Below are 21,748 nucleotides of genomic sequence, written 5' to 3'. Positions count from 1 at the left end.
TTCTCAGACTGGCTTATTTCGCTTAGCATAATTCCCTCTAGGTCCTTCCATGTTATTGAAAATGGGATGAATTGTCTTTTTTTCTGGCTGAGTAGTATTCCATTGTGTATATATATCACATCTTCTTTATCCAATCATTTGTCAGTGGGCACTTGGGTTGCTTCCATGTCTTGGCTATTGTGAATAGTGCTGCAATGAACATAGGGGTGCATATGTTACTTTGGATTGTTGATTTCAAATTGTTTGGGTAGATACCCAGTAGTGGGATAGCTGTGTCACATAGCAGTTTTATCTTTGGTTTTTTGAGGAATCTCCAGACTGTCTTCCATAGTGGTTGCACCAGTTTGCATTCCCACCAGCAGTGTATGAGGCTTCCCTTCTCTCCACACCCCCTCCAACATTTGTTACTTTTAGTTTTAGTGATTATAGCCATTTTGACAAGCATAAGGTGATATCTTAGTGTAGTTTTAATTTGCATTTCCCTGACGATTAGTGATGTTGAACATCTTTTCATGTGATTATTGGCCATCTGTATATCTTCTTTGGGAAAATGTCTATTCTTCTCCTCTGCCCAGTTTTTGATTGAGTTGTTTGCTTTCTTATTGTTCAGCTGTGTGAGTTCCCTATATATTATGGAGATTAACCCCTTGTCAGATATATGATTTGCAAATATTTTCTCCCAATTGGCGGGTTGTCTTTTTGTTTTGATCCTAGTTTCTTTTGTGCTGCAGAAGCTGCTTAGTCTGATGAATTCCCACTTGTTTAGTTTTTTTTTGTTTCCCTTGTCTGAGAGGACGTGGTATTTGAAAAGATCCTTTTTAGTTCTATGTCAAAGAGTGTATTACCAATATTATCTTCCAGTTGTTTTATAGTTTCAGGATGCATCTTCAAGTCTTTGATCCATTTTGAGTTTATTTTTGTGTATGGAGTGAGATAGTGGTCTACCTTCATTCTTTTGCATGTGGCTGTCCAGTTTTCCCAACACCATTTCTTCAAGAGACTATCTTTTCTCCATGTATGTTCTTGGCATCTTTGTCAAAGATTAGCTGTCCATAGATGTGTGGTTTTATTTCTAAGCTTTCAGTTCTGTTCCATTGATCTATGTCCCTGTTTTTGTACCAGTACCATGCCATTTTGGTCTCTATGCTTTGCAGTACATTTTGAAGTCAGGGATTGTGATACCTCCAGCTTTGTTCTTTTTTCTCAGGAATGCCTTAGCAATTCTGGGTCTTTGGTTGCTTCATATGAATTTTAGGATTCTTTGCTCTATTTCTGTGAAGAATGTCATTGGGGTTCTGATAGGGATTGCATTGAATCTGTAGATTGCTTTGGGTAGTATGGACATTTTAACTATGTTTATTCTTCTAATCCTTGAGCAAGGAATCTCTTTAAGTCATTATCAATTTCTCTCAGTAATGTCTTATAGTTTTCATTAAATAAGTCCTTCACCTCCTTGGTTAAATTTAATCCTAGGTACTTTATTCTTTTAGTTACAATTGCAAATGGAATTATATTCTTGAGTTCTCTCACTGTAAGTTCATTATTGGAGTATAGAAAAGCAACTGATTTTTGTAAGTTGATTCTGTACCCTGCATTTTACTGTAGATGTTAACTATTTCTATTAGTGTTTCAAAGGATTTTTGGGGGTTTTCTATATATAAGGTCACATCATCTGCAAACAGTGAGAGTTTCACTTCTTCCCTCCCTGTTTGGATTCCTTTTATTCCTTTCTCTTGCCTAATTGCTCTGGCCAAAACCTCCAGTACTATGTTGAATAAGAATGGTGATAGTGGCATCCTTGTCTTGTTCCTGTTCTCAGGGGCATGGCGCTTAGTTTTTGCCCATTGAGTATCATGTTAGCTGTGGGTTTGTCATGTACGGCCTTTATTATATTGAGGTAATTTCCTTCTATCCCCATTTTGTTCAGAGCTTTTATTATACATCACTGTTAGATCTTGTCAAATGCTTTCTTTGCATCTATTGAGATGATCATGTGCTTTCTATTCCTCAATTTGTTGATGTGGTGTATCACGTTGATTGATTTGCAGATGTTGAACCATTCCTGTGTCCCTGGAATGCATCCCACTTGATCACGATGTGTGATCCTTTTGATGTATGGCTGAATTTGGGTTGCCAAAATTTTGTTGAGAATTTTTGCATCTATGTTCATCAGCAATATTGGCCTGTAGTTCTCCTTTTTTGTGCTGTTCTTGTCAGGTTTTAATATCAGAGTGATGGTGGCCTTGTAGAATGTGTTAGGAAGTGATCCATCCTCCCTAATGTTTTGGAATAGCTTGAAAAAGATAGGTATTAAATCCTCTTTGAAAGTTTGGTAGAATTCCCCAGGAAAGCCATCTAGTCCTCAGCTTTTATTCTTTGGGATTTTTTTTTTTATTAAGATTATGATAGTTTACAACCTTGTGAGATTTCAGTTGTACGTTATTGTTAGTCATGCTGTGCGTACACCACTTCACCCTTTGTGCCCTCCCCCTACCCCCCTTTTCCCTGGTTACCACCTATCAGTTCTCCTTGTCTATATGTTAACTTCCACCTATGAGTGGAGTCATATAGAGTTCATCTTTCTTTGTCTGGCTTATTTTGCTTAACATAATACCCTCAAGGTCCATCCATGTTGATGTGAATGGGACGATTTTGCCCTTTTTTATAGCTGAGTAGTATTCCATTGTGTATATATACCATATCTTCTTTATCCAATCATCAGTTGCTGGGCACTTAGGTTGGTTCCACATCTTGGCTATTGTAAATAATGCTGCGATGAACATAGGGGTGCATGGGACTCTTGGAATTGCTGATTTCAGGTTCTTAGGATAGATAGCCAGTAGTGGGATGGCTGGGTCATAAGGTATTTCTATTTTTAACTTTTTGAGAAATCTCCATACTGTTTTCCATAGTGGCTGCACCAGTTTGCATTCCCACCAACAGTGTATGAGAGTTCCTTTTTCTCCACAACCTCTCCAACATTTGTCACTCTTGGTTTTGGATATTTTTGCCAATCTAACGGGTGTAAGGTGATATCTTAGTGTAGTTTTGATTTGCATTTCTCTTTGGGATGCTTTTGATTGCTGTTTCAATCTCTTTCCTTGTGATTGGTCTGTTCAGATTGTCTGTTTCTTCTTGACTTAGCTTTGGGAGGTTGTAAGAGTCTAAGAATTTATCCATTTCCTATAGTTTATCCATTTTGTTGGCATATAGTTTTTCAAAGTATTCTTTTATAATCCGTTGTATTTCTGTGGAGTCTGTTGTTATTTCTCCTCTTTCATTTCTGATTTTGTTTATTTGAGCTTTCTCTCTTTTTTTATTTGTAAGTCTGGCTAGGGGTTTGTCAATTTTATTTATCTTCTTAAAGAACTAGCTCTTTGTTTCATTGATCCTTTCTATTGCCGTTTTTGTTTCAATAGCATTTATTTCTGCTCTAATTTTTATTATTTCTCTTCTTCTGCTGACTTTGGGCTTTGTTTATTCTTCTTTTTCTAATTCACTTAGGTGTAATTTGAGATTGCTTATTTGGTGTTTTTCTTGTTTGTTAAGGTGTGCCTGTATTGTGATTAATTTCCCTCTTAATACAGCTCTTGCTGTATCCCATATCAATTTGTATGGCATGTTATGATTTTCATTTGTCTCCAGATATTTTTTGAATTCTCCTTTAATTTCTTCAATGATCCATTGTTTTTTCAATAGAATATTATTTAGTCTCCACATCTTTGTCCCTTCTCAGCATTTTTCTTGTAATTAACTTCTAGCATTATGATTGGAGAAGATTCTTGTTGTTATTTCAATTTTTTTTTTTTAATTTATAGAGGCTTGCCTTGTTTCCCAACATATGATGTATCCTTGAGAATGTTGCATGCGCACTTGAGAAGAACGTGTATTCTGCTGTTTTAGGATGGAGTGTTCTATATATGTCTACTAAGTCCAACTGGTTTAGCTTTTCATTTAATTCTCCTGTTTCCTTGTTGATTTTCTTTCTGGATGATCTGTCCAATGATGTGAATGGGGTGTTGAGGTCCCCTACTATTATTGTGTTATTTTTAATATTTTCTTTTAGGTTTATTAATAGTTGTTTTATGAAGTTTGGTGCTCCTGTGTTGGGTGCATAGATATTTATAAGCATTATTTTTTCTTGATGGTGTGTCCCTTTGATCATTATATACTGCCCCTCTTTGGCTCTCTTTACCTGCCCTATCTTGAAGTCTACTTTGTCTGACATAAGTATTGTGACACCTATTTTCTTTTGTTTGCCGTTAGCTTGGAGTATCATCTTCCAGCCGTTCACTCTGAGCCTGTCTTTGTCATTGGAACCGAGATGTGTTTCCTGGAGGCAGCAAATTGTTGGATCTTGTTCTTTAATCCATCTTGCCCCTCTGTGTATTTTTATTGGAGAATTAAATTCCTTTACATTGAGGGTGATTGTTGATGTATCGGGGCTTAATGCTGTCATTATATCACTCATTTTCTGGTTTTCCTGCATTTCCTTTGTTTCTCATCCTGTGTGTTTTGATCTACCCCATGAATTATGTAGTTTTTTATGATACATTTCTTTGTTTTTTCTGTATCTCTGTTCTGCTTTTTAGTTTAGTGGCTACTCTGAAGTTTGTATTCAGAATCTCATGTATAGGATAGTCTGTTTTCTGATGGCCTCTTATTTCCTTAGTCTACAATGATTCAGTCCCTTTCATCCTCCCCTCCTAAGTTATTTTTCTCATATCTTATTCCAACTTGTATTGTGAGTTCATGGTTAAAGTAACAAGACTGTCTTTGTTTTTGGTGTTTTCCTTCCCTTTGGCCTAATGCTATAGTTGAATGTTTGCTATCCTATTCTGATTCTGTCTAACTATTTGTCTCCTTACTTTGTGGTTTGTGACCACTTTCTCCATTTTTTTCTTTTTTCAGGTATGAGGGTCTTCCTTAGGATTTCTTGTGGGGGGGGGGGGTGGCAATCTCATGGTTATGTAGTCCCTTAGCTTTTGTTTGTCTGGGAAAGATTGAATTTCTCCCTCGTGTCTGAAGCATATTTTTGCTGGATAGAGTATTCTTGGTTGAAGATTTTTATCTTTTAAAATTTTGAATATGTCATTCTATTCTCTCCAACTTGTAAGGTTTCTGCAGAGAAATCTGCTGAAAGCCTTATAGGGGTTCCTTTGTAGGTTATTTTCTTCTGCCTTACTGCCCTGAGTATTCTTTCCTTGTCATTCATTTTTGCCAATTTTACTACTATATACCTTTCAGTAGGTCTTTTTACATTGAAAAATCTAGGTGATGTAGAAGCTTCCTTCATGCATATTTCCCTCTCATTCCCTAGATTTGGGAAGTTCTCTGCTGTTGTTTCTTTGAACATGCTTTCTGCTCCATTCTCCTTTTCACCTTCTTGAATACCTATAATTCTTATGTTGCGTTTCCTCATTGAGTTGGATTTTTCTCAGAGACTTTCTTCATTTCTGTTTAGTCTTAGTTCTCTCTCATCCTATGTCTGGAGCATTTCAACATGTCTATATTTGATTATGCTGATTTCCTCCTCTATGATGTCTATACGAGCATTCATGGAATCTGTACTTTGTTTTATCTCTTCCATAGTGTCTTTCATCTCTAATATTTCTGATTGATTCTTCCTTATTGTTTCAATCTCTTTTGTGAAGTAGCTCCTGAACTCATTGAATTGTTTCTCTATGTTCTCTTTTACCTCATTGAGTTTTCTGATGATAGGTATTTAGAATTCATTGTCATTTAGTTTACCCATTTCTGTGTCCTCAGGACTGAGTTCTGGGTGCTAGTCATTTTCCCTCTGGTCTGGAGATTTGATGTAGTGTCTGATACTAGAAGGATGGGTCTTTACCGTTCTGGTATTATTCAGTTGCAGTTACAGCCTATCACCACTAGGTAGGGGTTGAGAGTCACATATTCTGAACACTCTGCCTTCAGCCGAGATGGTGCCATGAAGGTCAGGGGAGGGGTGCTTTCTCCTGTGTGCAGTCCTGGGTTTCCAGACCAGCTCTCACTATCTGGTTTCCTGGGATCTAGGCTTGATGAGGTCACCCCACATGAAAGCTTTTGTCCTGTTAGAGGGCTTTGCTCTAGGCTGCAAGGGCCCTAGGGAGTCCTGAGTTATCCCATAGACATGTGTTCCCTCCCCAACTCCTTCCCTCTCAGAACCTCCCGTGGCAGCAATCCCAGTCTTTAGGGGAGGAAGTGAAGTTCTCTCTTACCCCATTCCAGCTCCCCCAAGGGGGGCTCCAGCCTCTCCCCCGCTGTCATGTCACTGCATGTCTCTGTGAGGTTTTTGTGCTTTTAGGGTATTTTCTTTTGTAATATGGTTGCTCCTTTTTGTTGTATGTTGGAGGGGAGAGAGTCCCAGGCAAGTTCACTCTGCCATGATGCTGATGTCTTATGCTTAACCGAGTTCTATCTATTTTGACAAATGTATACACCCATGTAAGAATGACCACAATCAAGAAATAGAACATTTCTATTATTGCAATACCCCTTAGACCCATTTGTATTTAAACCCACTGCATCTTTGTAGTTCCTGATATGCTTTGTGGTAGTTAAGCTTAGAGTTATCTTTTCTATAGTTTTATTAAAATGGAGCAAACTGCATGTATTCTTTGTATCTGGCACTTTTTTTCACCTGGCATGTAGTGATGTCATCCATATTGCTTATCAGTGTACTAGTAGTCTCTTTCTTTTTATTGCTCAACAGAATTTCATGTATGAATAAACTATATATATTTGTCTTTGTCCATCCTCTTTTTGGTGGACATTTGGTTTGTTCACAGTTTGAGGTTCTTTGAATAAAGCTGTCATTGCTGTTTTGTTTGTTTTGCTTTGGTTTTCATTTGTTTGTTGTTTAGTAATCCACCTAGACAAATTCTGTAGATTCTGTCTGCCCTGAAGTTTGTAGCCACTGATGTCTCTGCTCATTTTGTAAATATAAGATTCTTTTCTTTCCTTCCTTCCTTCCCTCTCTCTCTCTCCAACTTCCTGTCTCCTTCTGTCGCCCTCTCCTTCTGTATCTCTTCCTCCCTCCATCCCCCTCCTCCCTTTTTACTTTCTTTCTCTTTTCTGGATTCCTAGGAGTCACATCTAAATCAGCATAACTTAGTGGTAGCCACAATTAATAAGAAGTTGTGCCTTTACATCTTAAACTTGTAAGGCTTTCAGCTTTCCCTGAGAGGATCTGTGAGGATTGGAGCACATGTTTCCCATTCAAACAGTTTACAAATGTGCCCTGGGTTCTACTTTTTCTTTGTGCAAAGCTTCGTGTTTGTTCAGGGATAAAAAGATAACTGTGGCCGTCTTTGGTCTTTCCTTAGTATATGTGCAGCCTTCCAAACCTCCAGGAATAAGTGGGAGCTTATCAAACTCCACTATGGCTATCTCATTTTCTAGTTGTCTTTGTTAAGTTTTGACTGGTCTCTTCTTTTCCTCAACCAGTATTGCAGCCTTTGGCAGCTGTAAAATTGACCTTTGATTTTTGCCACCAACTGCTGTTGTTTTCTACAAACTCCCTGGGTATGTGGCCTCTCTGTGGAGTTTCAAATCTAGTATATCCTTCTGCTGACAGCAATACTGCTAATCCTCAGCCTGTGGCACCACCAAGCCAGGAGAAAGATGAAAGCAGCCCCAAGTTACATTGCCCTAAGTATTTCTGCTGAGTTTCAGGTAGGTCTTCTTGAATACGCACATCTCATTCTATTGTATGCCTCTGGTCATTTTCCAGAATTTTGAAATGGTTTACTTTGAAAATTTTGTTCAATATTATCATTGATAATTGGAGAAAGGATTTACTGAGCTCCTTAGTCTGCCATTCTTGATGTCCTACTCCATGTAGACATTTTGTAACATTATCTATAAAACAAGATTTTCACTTCCTAAAAATTGAAAGCAAAATGCAAAAACATGCACAACCACTTATCTAGTTGGTGACACACCACAAGTCAGGGACTACTTCAAGCAACTTTAAACCATAATAATTTGTTTATCCCCAGGGGATATACCCTAGGGTCAGAAAATATATGTTAAATTGTTTTCAAGAATCATATTGTTGATGGTAGTGTTTGTCTTGTTATTCAAAGACTTTTGTGAGTATAATCTAGTGGGATATAGTCTATAGTTGTATAGGTAAATAGTATAGAGTATAGGGTGCAGTGGGATTAGGTTAAAATATAATTGTGTTGATTCATTGGGAATGAGGATTTTTTGCATGGGAGAAGAAAAGTTGATATGAGATAGACGAATAAAACTCTGTAGTTTTAAACTGAATTGAAAGTATAAATATGAACTCAGTGTCACATTTATCCTTAAAAAATCATTTTAGCCACTTTTTTTTTTTAAAGATTTTATTCTTTTCCTTTTTCTCCCCAAAGCCCCCCGGTACATAGTTGTATATTCTTCGTTGTGGGTCCTTCTAGTTGTGGCATGTGGGACACCGCCTCAGCATGGCTCGATGAGCAGTGCTGTGTCTGCGCCCAGGATTCAAACCAATGAAACACTGGGCCGCCTGCAGTGGAGTGCAAACTTAACCACTCGGCCATGGGGCCAGCCCCCATTTTAGCCACTTAAAAAGCCAGGAAACCAAGACTAACCTAGAACTCAGACTATGATTTTCACATAATATTTTCCCACTAAAAGGAACCAGAAAGCCTTGGGGAAATGTCTAATTTCTAGTTTGGGGCAGGAAGTTTCTACAAAACTGGAACCACTTTGCCACACCAGAAAGTAATGGAGAGTTCAATGAAGGCATGTTGAAAGCATTCAGAAGCAAGAGACTTGAAAAGGATTCCATGTCACAGATCAAACAACCTGAGCTTCAGTAAAAACAATGGCTGGTATAGATTCAAGTACTTCAAATATGTTGACATTCATTTATGAAAAAAATAAAAAGCCTCAGTGGTCACCTAGGAAGCTATGTAAACAATTCATTCTCTTGAAAACTGGTAAATGAATGGAAGGAATCAAGTACTTATTCTGTCTTTGGTTATCTCAAGATAATGAGATAGTTATTTAAAAGACTATATCTTTTTAGAAATATTCTAATTAAGAAAAAAGGTATAATCCTTTTATGTGTGCCCTAAAGAAATACCAGATCTAGACCAGTTGTTCTCAAGGTGTGTTCAGGAGCACCTGGGAGTTCCTATCTTACTCTCAGAGGGTTCGTGAGTTCAAAACTATTCTTATAACAATACTAAGATGTTATTTTAGTGCATGTTGTTTTCCAGTGGCTATGTGACATGTAACATTGCATCAGATTGTATTCAGAAACACATATGAAAACAGCTGTCTTCTATTAAGCCAAATGTTAAAGAGAATTGCAAAAATATTTTTTAAATTTAAAAAGCTATAAAGTTTCTAATCTCACTATATTTTTTTGGAAAAAATAACAAAGATATTACTTTTTAAATACATATTCATCTATTTTTAAGTTAATAAATAAACATATATTTTAAAAATGTATTATGTTTTCCTTCTAATATAGTGTCTATCTATCTATCTCTATCTAATATTCCAGCCCTCATACATTGCTAGTGGGGATGCAAAATGGTACAGCTCCTATGGAAAACAGTTTGGCAGTTTCTCAAAATGTAAACATAAAGTTAAGCATTTGACCCACTAATTCCACTTCTAGGTATATCCTCATAACAATTGAAAACAGATTTTCAAACAAATATTTGTACACAGATGTCCATAGCAGCATTATTCACAATAGTGAACAGTGAATAATGAATAGTGAATAGGAAACAACCCAAATGTCCATCAATGAATGAACAGATAAACAAAGTGTGGTATCTACTTATGATGGAATATTATTCAGCCATAAAGAGGAATGAAAGAAAGTTACATGATGTAATGTATGATGCACCTAAAAAGCATTACACTAAGTCAAAGAAATCAGAAAATTATACATATTCTAGGATTCCGTTTATAGGAAATATCCAGAGTAAGAAAATACGCAGAGATAGAAAGATTATTGGTTAACAGAAACCCAGGTTGAAGGAGGAGTGGGGGTGACTGCTCAATGGGTATGGGATATTCTTTTGGGGTGATAAATATGTTTTGGAAGTTGTTAGAATTGATGGTTGCACAACATTGTAATGTATTAAATGCCACTGAATTGTACACTTTAAATTTTATGTTGCATTTCACCTCAATAAAAAAATGAATAAGCAATTATAAGACATTCACACTACAACATGAAACTCCACATGAAACAGTATAATATGAAACAACTCTAAGATGTTCCCTTACAAAAGAAGGGAAGAAAAGATGGAAAATCTTTTGAGAGAAAAAATTGCCTACAAAGTAATAACACATAGAATGACAGAAGTTTGATCATCAACAGTAGATGCAAGAAAACAATAAAATAAAATTCGACACTAGAATTTGAAATTCAGGTATATCTGGACATGAGTCTACTATTCAGATATAAGACTCATATGGACCTCAATGCATGTACTTTTTAAAGATTACAACAGCAAAAAGAAAAGCAAACATATACGAATGATATCATGTAAAAAAAACAAAACAAAACAAAACAAAAAACATGCAGTTTGGATTGAAAGGGCAATAAGGCAAAAATGTGGTGTCAATCAGCCTTTTTTTTTAATATGAAAAGTTCAGAGATGGATATTAAAAGTAAGTAAGATACAAAAGAAGTTTGCTTGAAAAATAACAAAAACAGTTTAAAAATTGATTTTTCCCCCAAGTCCAATATTGTGGTCTAGGTAACCATCAGAGTAAAGGCTTCATATGTTCATTTCTTTCATAAGAATGAGTTCATGCAGAACTATATACCCAAGTGAGTGTGCAAGAGACACATGCATCACACACACAAGAACATACATTCACAGGGCAGACACACAGCTGAGTTTTTGTTGTTCTAGGCACTTAATACCCATGTTCTTAAGTCTGCTGCCTTCCTGCCATGTTTGATAAACTACTCTCAGAAGTTTAAATCTCTCTGTGTCCAAGTAACTGTGGAGGGAGGCAAATTTTCACTGGAAAGATATCCCTTATAGATAAACCTTGACGTTCTTTCCAACTCTTAAGAATCTATGGATCTTGAACAAAATTAAGGCATTCAAGGTTCCTGAACTAAAATTGAGTCTGTGAACTCACTTCCAAGTGTGGGATAAGGTGGGATGGGTGATGAGAATGTGGATAGTGAAGAAGTAGTGCAGAGCTGCTGTGGGCACAAATAAGAGGCACTCAATAAATATCTGTTGAATAAATGAATGAGTGCATAAATGAACAAGCGGGTAACAATATACTTATAATTTTTGGATTTATTGTTAACTTTTATTACTTATTTTTAATTTTTATTACCGAGTTAAATTCACAAAATTAAAAAAAAAGCAATACCCTAGGCTACTCATTTGCTTGAGTTTTCTCTGCTTGGTTTAGCATTTTGAGGTTCTGTGGGCACTTCTAAGACTGTAGAGGAATGCATAAAGTAGCAGTCCTCAAGCAACCATTAGATACCAGTGAGTAGATATCAAGCTACTCACTTGAGCAGCTGCCTTGTACTTAGGTAGAAGGTCCTCTGTTGGCCTCAAGTCTGCAAAAATCTTACCTTTGGATCCAAGGAGTGTGTGTTCTCTGCTTTTGAGGTAGAATTTTAGGATACTTCTTATTGTATTTATTGTTGTTGTGAACTTGGAGGAATCAGAGGTAAATTTTCACCTTTTTATTCCTGTTCTCACTCTGCTTTTCACCAATAAAGGCAGGACCTTGTCTTCTGATTCTTTTGATTGGAGTCATATGGATTTTGAAATATTTGTTTCCACTCAGCCTTTTGTTTTGGAGGCATAAGCCTTTGAGAGAGAAGTCTTTATAGGCTCAATATGGAAAGGCTTGTGTAAATGTCAGGTTCTGAGTGTCCTTCTTCATGGCCATCATCTTCACGTTCTAGTGAGTGTACTAGTACCCTTAATTAAGTTTTCAGCTAAGCAGGGAAGAATAATAGTGATGATAGCAACAACGGAATCAAAAGAACAAGTACACTTTTCAATTGACTCTCTGAAACAGGAGCTGGAGTTCTCAGAATCTCCGTCTCGCTAGTGCTTTTATGATTTTCAGAGTATGTCTCTCTTGAGAGTACACTGAGACATTGTGAGCACTCACAGTGATCCATCTGGCAACCTCTCTGAGGCAAACTACAACTACCTTTCTGTTGCTGCACATTGCTGTCAGTGGTATATTTGTTGTGTGGGAGAATTAATCTATTCATTGTACTTGCACATCACTACGCTCTTAAAATTTTTTCATGCCAGTGAATCTATAGCACATTGAATAAACTGAATCTTGGGTGTTCTACCCTGAACTAAAGACTTACAAAGAAAAAAGATGTAATGTCAATGGTAAGTAATGTTAAGTCTCTGCTATTGTCTCTGGCTATTACTCAAAAAGTAGATTAGATTATGTCATGAGTTGGATTCTGTGAATATTGTATATACTTGCATACTTTGGAATTTGGAGAGCTATTCTGCACTTTCCAATTAGGCAGTGATAATCTTGATGAAGGCTACCATTATTAATATTGTGAACCATTTATTTCCAGGAATAGAGAATGTTATATTACCCATTTTGCATTTTCTTACCTATATAAATAGGATCAGTTAGGGAAAACCCCAAACACTTGGAACATTTTACTATTACATTGCTGCTAGAGGATACATTGATCTATACAAATTTGTAATTTTTCCCTGGTTGGAGAAAATCCAAGAATCATCCTTAAAGTCAACCTATTGATTAAAGTACAAATCTTTTACTCAGTGGATGCTAAATGTATTGTTCAAACTTGCCAAGTGCACATAAAGAGAAGGTAGTAGATGACATCTTAGACAAAATCTCTCTGAATTTTTGGTGAAACAATGACAAGCTCTTTGCTCATCTAATAATGTTTTACTTGGTGATAGGAAAGGCCAAAATGTAGATCAGGGTTGTGAGATATTATAAAAGGAGAAAGAGATTCTGTTGCTTATAGAACTTTCTACAAAAAGTTAATCTTTGACTAGGTTGAAGCTACACATAGCATAAATCCTAAAATTCTGCTTGTTCCATGAACACTTGCTGCTCAAAACTCCAAAGGTGAAGAGCTACTGAACAAAGGTCATATACCAGTAGCAAATGCCATTTTTCCCCTCAAAAATTGTTATGGAGAGAGTGATATAATCATCATGGAAGAGTAAGTTGTTTCTTTTGTCTCTCCCCTCTAAGTTACAGCTAAAAGGAATTTCATCAACCAACAGAGGATTCCCTACACAATACAACAAGACACATGAGAGATCCACACAGCTATACATCTGAAGCTGGGTAGATTGGATCCCTGAGAAGCAGTGGAACTAGGTGAGTGGACCCCTGCTCCTCCCTGGCAGCAGCAATCCAGATCACAGCTCCTCACTCAGCAGCCAGCATGACAGAGTGGAGGTGGGGGCAGTCTGGCCTGCATGTGAATGCTTTGGGGGTAGTAGCCTGGCCTGTGGGAGCACCCACCTACTTAATTGGCCCCACTCATGAGAATGTTCCCACTAAACAGTGCCAGCTTAGTCCACATGAATTCACCTTGCCTGCCAAGCACAACAGCTTGTCTGGACCTGCCCACCAAGTATACTACCCAGCCTGTGGGTAGATACCCCACCTGCCAAGTAGAGCAGACTTGCTGAACCTGTCTGTTGAATACAGCAGCCCAGCCTGCATGAAGTCACCCCACCCATGTGAGCACAACCTGCTTGCTGAACATAGTAGTCTGCTGAGCACAGAGGACCTACATACATGAGCATGGTCTGCTGAATGTCTGCAACCATGCCATATGAACACAAAGCTGCCTGGCCAGCATGACTATTAGCAGATGAGGCATAATTAGGAAACACAGCCCCTTCCTCACCCCAGCAGGGGCAGGTGGAATGTGCAACCTGACACTAACACAAATGTGTTGGCAGATGATCAATTCATCAAGAACATGAAGAACCACAGTAACACTATAGAACAAATGACAAATATGAATATGACAAATCTCCAGAAACCAAACTTGAAGTCACAGAAGATTATAACCTAAATGACAGAATTCAGAATAGCTATCATAAAGAAACTCAACAAGTTACAAGAAAACACAGAAAAGCAGTTCAATGAGATTAGCAATAAAATTAATGAATAGAAGGAATACTTCACCAAAGAGATTGAAGCCTTTTAAAACAAACTACACAGAAATTCTGGATATGAAGAATGCAATTAATGTGATAAAAAATGTAGAAATCATAAAAAAGAGAGCAGAAATTATAGAAGAAAGAGTAAGTGATTTAGAAGATAGAAATCCAGAAATGCTTCAGGTGGAGGAGAAGAGAGAACTTTAAAAAAATGAAGATTTAAAAAAATGATGAAATTCTTTGAGAAATATCCAACTCAATTAGGAAAAGTAATATAAGGATTATAGGTATCCCAGAGGTAGAAAAGAGAGAGAAAGAAGCAGAGTGCTGGTTCAAAGAAATAATAGCTGGGAATTTTCCAAACCTGGGGAAAGAACTGGAATTATAAATAAATGAAACCAGTAAAATTCCTAATTACATCGAAACGACCTTCTCCAAGGCATATAATATTAAAACTGTCAAAAGTCAAAGACAAATAAAAAATATTGAGGACAGCAAGGCAGAAGAAAATAACCTACAAGGGAACCTTTTTCAGGTCTGCTTTCAGCAGATTTCTCAGCATAAATCTTACAGACTAGGAGAGAATGGAATGATATATTCAAAATACTGAAAGAAAAAAACTTTCAGCCAACAATACTCTATCCAGTGAAAGTATCCTTCAGATATGGAGGAGAAATAAAAGCTTTCCCAGATAAAGAAAACCTGAGGGAATTCATCACCACTAGACCTGCCTTACAAGAAATGATGAAGGGAGTCCTCCTACCTGAAACAAAAAGGCTAAGTTTTACAAAGCTTTGATCAAGAAGATAAATAGACAGATAAAATCAGAAAATTGCAGTTTCTATCAGAACAGGCTAGCAAACGCTTAATTATAACATAAATATAAAAGGACGACCGAAAGTATCAAACATAAACACTTAAATTTAGTCACAAACTCACAACACAAAAAAGAATGATTTTTTACAACAATAACTCGGAAGGGGAAGAGGCAGGGGAAGGAACCTGCTTAAGGTAATGGAGACAAGAGGCTATCAGAATATAATCTCATCTATGAGATCTTTTATACATACCTCATGGTAAGCAATAAAGAAAAAATCATAGCAGAGACATAAATCATAAATAAAGAGAAAATTGAGAAAATCACCAAGCTAAAATGGTAGTCAGAAATAAAAAGGAAGATAAACAATAGAAATATAGTACAACTGGAAAACGAGAGATAAAATGGCAGTATTAAGCCCTCATATATTAATAATCACTCTAAATATAAATGGATTGAATTCTTCCATCAAAAGACACAGAATACTTGGATGGATTGAAAAATGAGATTCAACAATATATTGCCTCCAGGAAACACATCTCAGTTCTAAAGACAAACATAAGCTCAGAGTGAAGGGACAGAAAACAATACTTCAAGCATATGGCAAACAAAAGAAAGCAGGTATTTCCATACTTAGATAAGACAAAGCAGACTTCAAGATAAATGACAATCAGAGACAAAGAGGGACAGTATATAATGATAAAAGGGACATTCCAACAAGAGGACATAATACTTATGAATATATATGTACCTAACACAGGAGCACCAAAGTATATAAAGCAACTATTAACCCACCTAAAGGTATGTTAGGTATACTTAAAGTTTAGGTCACCTCAACATCATAACATTAGGGGATCTCAAACCCCACATACATCAATAGATAAATCATCCAGACAGAAAATAAACAAGAAAAAAATGGCCTTATATATATAGAACATTCCATACAAAACCAGCAGAATACACATTCTTCTCAAGTGCACACAGAACATTCTCAAAGATAGACCATATGTTGAGAAACAAGGCAAGCTTCAATAAATTTAAGATGATTGAAAGCACATCAAACATCTTTTCTGATGACAATGCTATGAAACTAGAACTCAACTACAAGAAAAAATCTAGGAAAGTCACAAACAAGTGGAGACAAAACAACATGCTACTGAACAACCATTGGATCAATGAAGAAATCAAAGGAGAAATAAAAAAATACCTGGAGACAAATGAAAATAAACCCAAATGCCCACCAATGGATGAAAGAATAAAGAAGATGTGGTATATATATACAATGGAATACTAATCAGCATAAAAAAAGACAAAATCATGCCATTTGCAACAACATGGGTGGATTTTGAGGGTATTATGTTAAGTGAAATAAGCCAGACAGAGAAAGAAAAACACCATATGATTTCACTCAACTGTGGAAGATAAGTAAACACATGGATAAGAAGAACAGATTACTGATTCTCCTAATTACCAGAGGGGAAGAGAGTGAGGGGAAGGGCAAAAGCAGTAAAGGGGCATATGTGTACAGTGACAGATAAAAACTAGACTCTTGAGGGTGACAACAATGCAGTCTACACAGAAACTAATATACAATAATGTGCGTCTGAAATTACACAATGTTATAAATCAACATGACCTCAATAAAATAACTTTTAAAAATTTCTACAGTATAAGATAATTTTGCTTGTATCATAAATTGCAGTATTTATCATAGTTGATTCTGGAATTTGGATCTGAAGTATTATAGTCCCGGTGATGTTTTAAATGCTTTGCCAGTATGTAAATGATTGTCTACACACACACACACACAGAAACGAAAATGTGGGGTTGGAGAGGCCAGACAGGGGGGATGAGATTAGAAAGAAGAGCCATTGAGAACTTTGGGAAGAGGTAATGACAGAGTGCCAGAGAAAAGAGGGCTGAGGGGAGGAAGTTTGATTTGGGAGGATAAACCAAAAGAATCCTTCTAGATTAAAGCAGGCTGGAAGCTGGACGATTTTTTAATATTATTCTCTTATTTAACAGATATAGAAATGAGGGATTGGTGGGAGGTAAAATGTCCCTTAAATGTCACGTGAGGGCTTTTCCAAGGTAGTAAGTATAAAGGAAGCTGAGGTCAGGGAGAGTAGCTGGAAGCCAGGGAGATTAAAAAAACAAAAAAATCTAGAAGTCAGGGCTGGAGTGGAAATGAGAGGCAGAGTGGGAGGTCCAGAGCTGTGGGAGACACAGCTTGTCACTGATGTGCAGTGCAAATGAGGAAGAGATTTGTCAGTTGGAAGAGAAAGTGACTATAGAGTACTGAGAAAATCGTTTGCTGAAATCAGAGATCAAACACCAGCTCTGAGAGTCAGAACGTCTATCTCCTAGTGAAATGCTGCTTCTGCCACTTCTGTTGTCAGCAGTTCTCTTTCCAGGTGGTGACAATGAACATGGTAAGAATAACTCTGGCAGCTCCCAGCACAGGTGCAGGGCATCTGGTTAAAAGCATGCTGCTCTTACCACTAACAGTCTGGGCCCTCCTGTCTCCAGCACTCTTCTCCTATTCAGGAACTTGGGGATGGAGCCTGAGGCCTTAGGACAGGCAAATGTCACAGGCTCTGTGTTGATCTTCAGACTCTGGATTCTTTTTCTCTGGATATTTTCAATTTTCATCATGTTTCATTCTTTCCTGCTGCTTCTTTTCTCCTCACTTTTCTTGTCCTTCCACTATCCACAGCCTTCCAGGGGCCAGCTTCTTTCCGTGTCATCCAGATCTCATCCTTCGCCAACAGCACCTGGGCACAAATTCGAGGCTCAGGCTGGTTGGATGATTTGCAGATCCATGGCTGGGACAGTGACTCGGGCACTGCCATCTTCCTGAAGCCCTGGTCCAAGGGAAATTTCAGTGATGAGGAGGTGACTGAGCTGGAGGAGCTATTTCGAGTCTATCTCATTGGATTTGTTCGGGAAGTGCAGGACCGTGCCAGTGAATTCCAGATGGAATGTGAGTGTGGTCCTCTGATGTGGGGAGATGCTCAATGACATTTTTCTCTCTCTTAGTTCAAGCTACTGCTCCCTCAGAACTTTCTCCCTTCCTTCCCACTTTACCCAACTGCATGCACACACTTTTCTAGAGTAGTCTTCTACTCAGTCCATACCTCCACAAAGTATTCCAGATTCTTCCTGCTTCCTGCACTCTTGTTTGATAGATGAAGTTTCACCTTTGTAACCATTTCCTGGTTTGTTTGTGTATAACTTACTTCTCTCAAACTCCAAGCAAGAAGCCTTCCCTTCTCCTACCCTGTGCCTGGGTGGACTAAAGTGTGACTACTATTCCTTCAATCCATCTCCTTAAGCATTTTATTCTTCTCAATGTAATCCTGCTGTTCACGCTGAAATGCTGCACTCTTGACCCCATCACCCTGCTCCTCATACTTTGCTTCCCTCTTACTCATCATGTGTCATTACAATAGCCCTTCTCCACCATTTAGGACACGCATACCTCTCCCTAGTGCTCTTCTTTCTGAAACACCTCTGAATACTATAATTGGATTATGGCTCACCATCTCCCATCTCAGACTTTTCTCTCCACCAAAATCCAAAATCTTAGGTCCTTTCCCCAGCCCTTTCTTTCTTGTTTGCTTTTAAGTAACTTTTTGTCTGTTTTCCTTCTATCCAGACCCCTTTGAATTCCAGGGCATGGCAGGCTGTGAGCTGAATTCTGGGGAGGCCATAGTAAGCTTCTTGAAGACAGCTTTAGGAGGATTGGATTTCCTGAGCATCAAGAATGACACATGTGTGCCTGCCTCAGAGGGAGGCAGTAGGGCGCAGAGGTTCTGCGCACTCATCTCTCAGTACCAAGGGATCCTTGATATCATAAAGAAGCTCCTTTTAGAAACCTGCCCTCGATATCTCTTGGGTGTCCTCGATGCAGGGAAAGCAGAACTGAAGAGGCATGGTATGTCTTATTCTCTCCCCAGGACTTCTCTATTTCACTTACCACTACCTTTTTTAAATTCAAGAGTAGGAGAGGGGCTTAATCAATAAAATATTTGGTTCCCAAAGGAGTGTAAAGGGTCACTGTCCTAGCTTGTGGGTTTCTGAGTCTCTGTGCTGTAGATCAGAATCATAATCTGACACTCTCTCCACTCCTTCCTGCCCCAGTGAAGCCTGAGGCCTGGCTGTCTAGTGGCCCTGCTCCTGGGCCTGGCCGTCTGCTGCTGGTGTGCCACGTCTCAGGATTCTACCCAAAGCCTGTGTGGGTGATGTGGATGCGAGGTGAGAAGGAACAGCCAGACACTCAGCAAGGTGACATCCAGCCCAATGATGATGGGACATGGTATCTCAGAGTAACCCTGGATGTGGCAACAGAGGAGGCTGCTGGCCTGACCTGCAGAGTGAGGCACAGCAGTCTGGGAGGCCAAGACATCATCCTCTACTGGGGTGAGAAAGAACTGGGGCCCAGCTGGAAATGGGAGGAGATGGTTCTTAAGCATAAAGGGAGGGACTGGGGAAGAGGTGGGACTTGACACATGAGAAAGAGAGAGAGAGAGAAAGAGAAAGAGAGAGAGAGATTTCCAGGAGTCCAGTCTGAACGTGAATAAAAATAAATGATCTAAGGTATAGAAGAGGTAAAATGAAGGGCCTATGGATATGGATATATGGTGTCTGGGAATGTGGGAGAGGGAGTCAGAGATACCCACACATTGGGAGCAGGTGAATGTTAGTGGTGACACTCATGTGGGCAAAGGAAGGCCAGGAGAATTAGAGAATTTTGAAGAAATAGAGGATTTTGAAGTGACTTCCTTGTGTCCTCTCCCAATTTCCAGGACTTTCCATCTCTATTGGCTTGATAGTTTTGGCAATAATAGTGCCCTCCTCGATCCTTTTGATATGTCTTGCATTATGGTTTTGGAGGCGCCGGTGAGTTTTTATTTTTAAACTTTCTTTTCTGTCCACCCTTTCACTCTTTTCTACTATTTTATCTATTTACGTCACTTTAGCCTCAACCTTTCCAACAGACCCTTTCCTCTTTCTTCCCATTCCCATATTCTTTATGTGAATCTATTTTTTTAAATTGTGGTAAAATACACATGGCAAAAAGCTTACCACCTTAGCCATTTTTACAGGTTCAGTTTAGTAATATTAAGTACACTCACATTTTTGTGCAACCAATCTCTAGAACTCTTTTCATCTTGAAAAACTAAGACTCTATGCGCATTAAACATCTCCCCGTCCCCTGCTTACCCAGCCCTGGCAACCGCCATTCTATTTTCTGTCTATGTAAGTTTTACTACTCTAGGTAACCCATATAAGTGTAATCATCCATATTTGTCTTTTTGTGGCTGGCTTATTTCACTTAGCGTAATGTCCTCATGGTTGATCCATGTTGTAGCATGTGTCAGAATATCCTTCCTTTTTAAGGCTGAGTAATATGGCATTGTATATATGCATATATATATGTGTGTGTGTGTGTGTGTGTAAATATACATGTCACATTTTATTTATTCATTCATCTGTCAGTGGACACTTGGGTTGGGTCCCCCTTTTTGCTATTGTGAATAATGCTGTTGTGAACATTGGTGTACAGATATCTTTCATGTAGAGCTATTTTTTCCTTGTGTTCCTAACAGGTCATATCAGAATATCTCATGATCTCTCATGATGTCTCCTTTTCCATTTGGAATAAGGACCCAGAAGCCCAGAAGTTCAAGTTGTCAGGCTGGGAATCAATCTCATCATATTTCATAAAATAATCATCATATTTGATCGAATCAGAGTTACCATAGGTTGTACGATGTTATAATTTATATACTAGCAGAAAAATAATTAAAAACTCCAAATTTATTATTAGACAGTATCAATAGTAGGATCTGCCTAGATTATATACATGTGAGATGTGAGAAAGAATGTGTCTGGGAATAAATTAAATACGGTATACAACTTAATGGTGACCTTCCTTTGGCTTCCTAGTTTAAAGCTCTTTTTCTTGCTTCTGTTGAAATATCATTTGTCAAAGTAAGCTAACAACAATTATGCTGGGATAATTGTATTTGCAGAGATGCTGAGTATTTTTAACATAATTTCTCTGTCTCTGCCTGAATGACAATTAACCCTCAAGGCCCAGCTGTGATGCTTCTTCCTCCCGGAAGGCTTCCCTAATGCTGCAATGGGAGTAACCTTCCCTTGTCTGGTGTCACACAGAGATCCACTTTACTTGGTACCCACAGCATTATACTTGTTTTTGTTTTTCTTCTGCTTCTGCTTTAAGTTCCTTGAGAGAAGGGCTTGCTCTATGTGGATCCCTGGCAAAATCTCTTAGTTGCATATGTATTTGCTGAATAAAAGTGACCTAACTTGCTATAACTGTCACGTTGTGGTCTTTTTTTCAAAGTCATCTCCTGCCTTCTTTTTTCCTTTTTAGCTAATATTCTAAGTTTCTCTCTTAGTAAAATATTTCACACATAGGAAAAAAATATCATACTCTCCTTGTTTCTGCCCTGATCTCCTCTGGAGAAAACCACTTGTGTCCATGCTGCACCTGTAGCCTACCTACAAAAATTCACCAGAATAGGATCCTGCTCCTCTTTTTCCCAGTAAGAATGAGGGAAAGGCAGGATGGGTGAAGGGCAATAGTGAAGGTAGGTTATTAAATAATTGAGCAAAAGACTCAAGAGAGCTTTTTTTTTTTTAATACCTGTGCTGTATCAGTTTAGTTATATCTTTGATTTACATTTACCTTTATTCATTCTTTTGTTTATTCCATAGTTTTTTAGAAACCCCCCTTTTAAAATCC

At 38.0% G+C, this 21,748-nt stretch overlaps 1 protein-coding gene across 1 annotated transcript; it reads left to right on the top strand.

Annotated features, from left to right (window-relative positions):
• The first annotated feature begins 17,321 nt into the window (after nt 1–17,321).
• On the top strand, nt 17,322–20,900 carry CD1B1 (CD1b1 molecule). Its single transcript, NM_001163862.1, is given in 6 exon segments — nt 17,322–17,405; nt 17,690–17,956; nt 18,632–18,910; nt 19,117–19,395; nt 19,782–19,875; nt 20,586–20,900. Coding segments are annotated over 6 exon segments (1,002 nt in total). The 5' UTR covers nt 17,322–17,344; the 3' UTR covers nt 20,608–20,900.
• The last annotated feature ends 848 nt before the right edge of the window (nt 20,901–21,748 follow it).

Source organism: Equus caballus, chromosome 5 (assembly GCF_041296265.1).
Source record: "Equus caballus isolate H_3958 breed thoroughbred chromosome 5, TB-T2T, whole genome shotgun sequence".
In the NCBI taxonomy this organism is placed as follows: Eukaryota; Metazoa; Chordata; class Mammalia; order Perissodactyla; family Equidae; genus Equus; species Equus caballus.
Note: the sequence above shows the minus strand (reverse complement) of the source record. Positions and strands in the feature narration are given on the sequence as shown.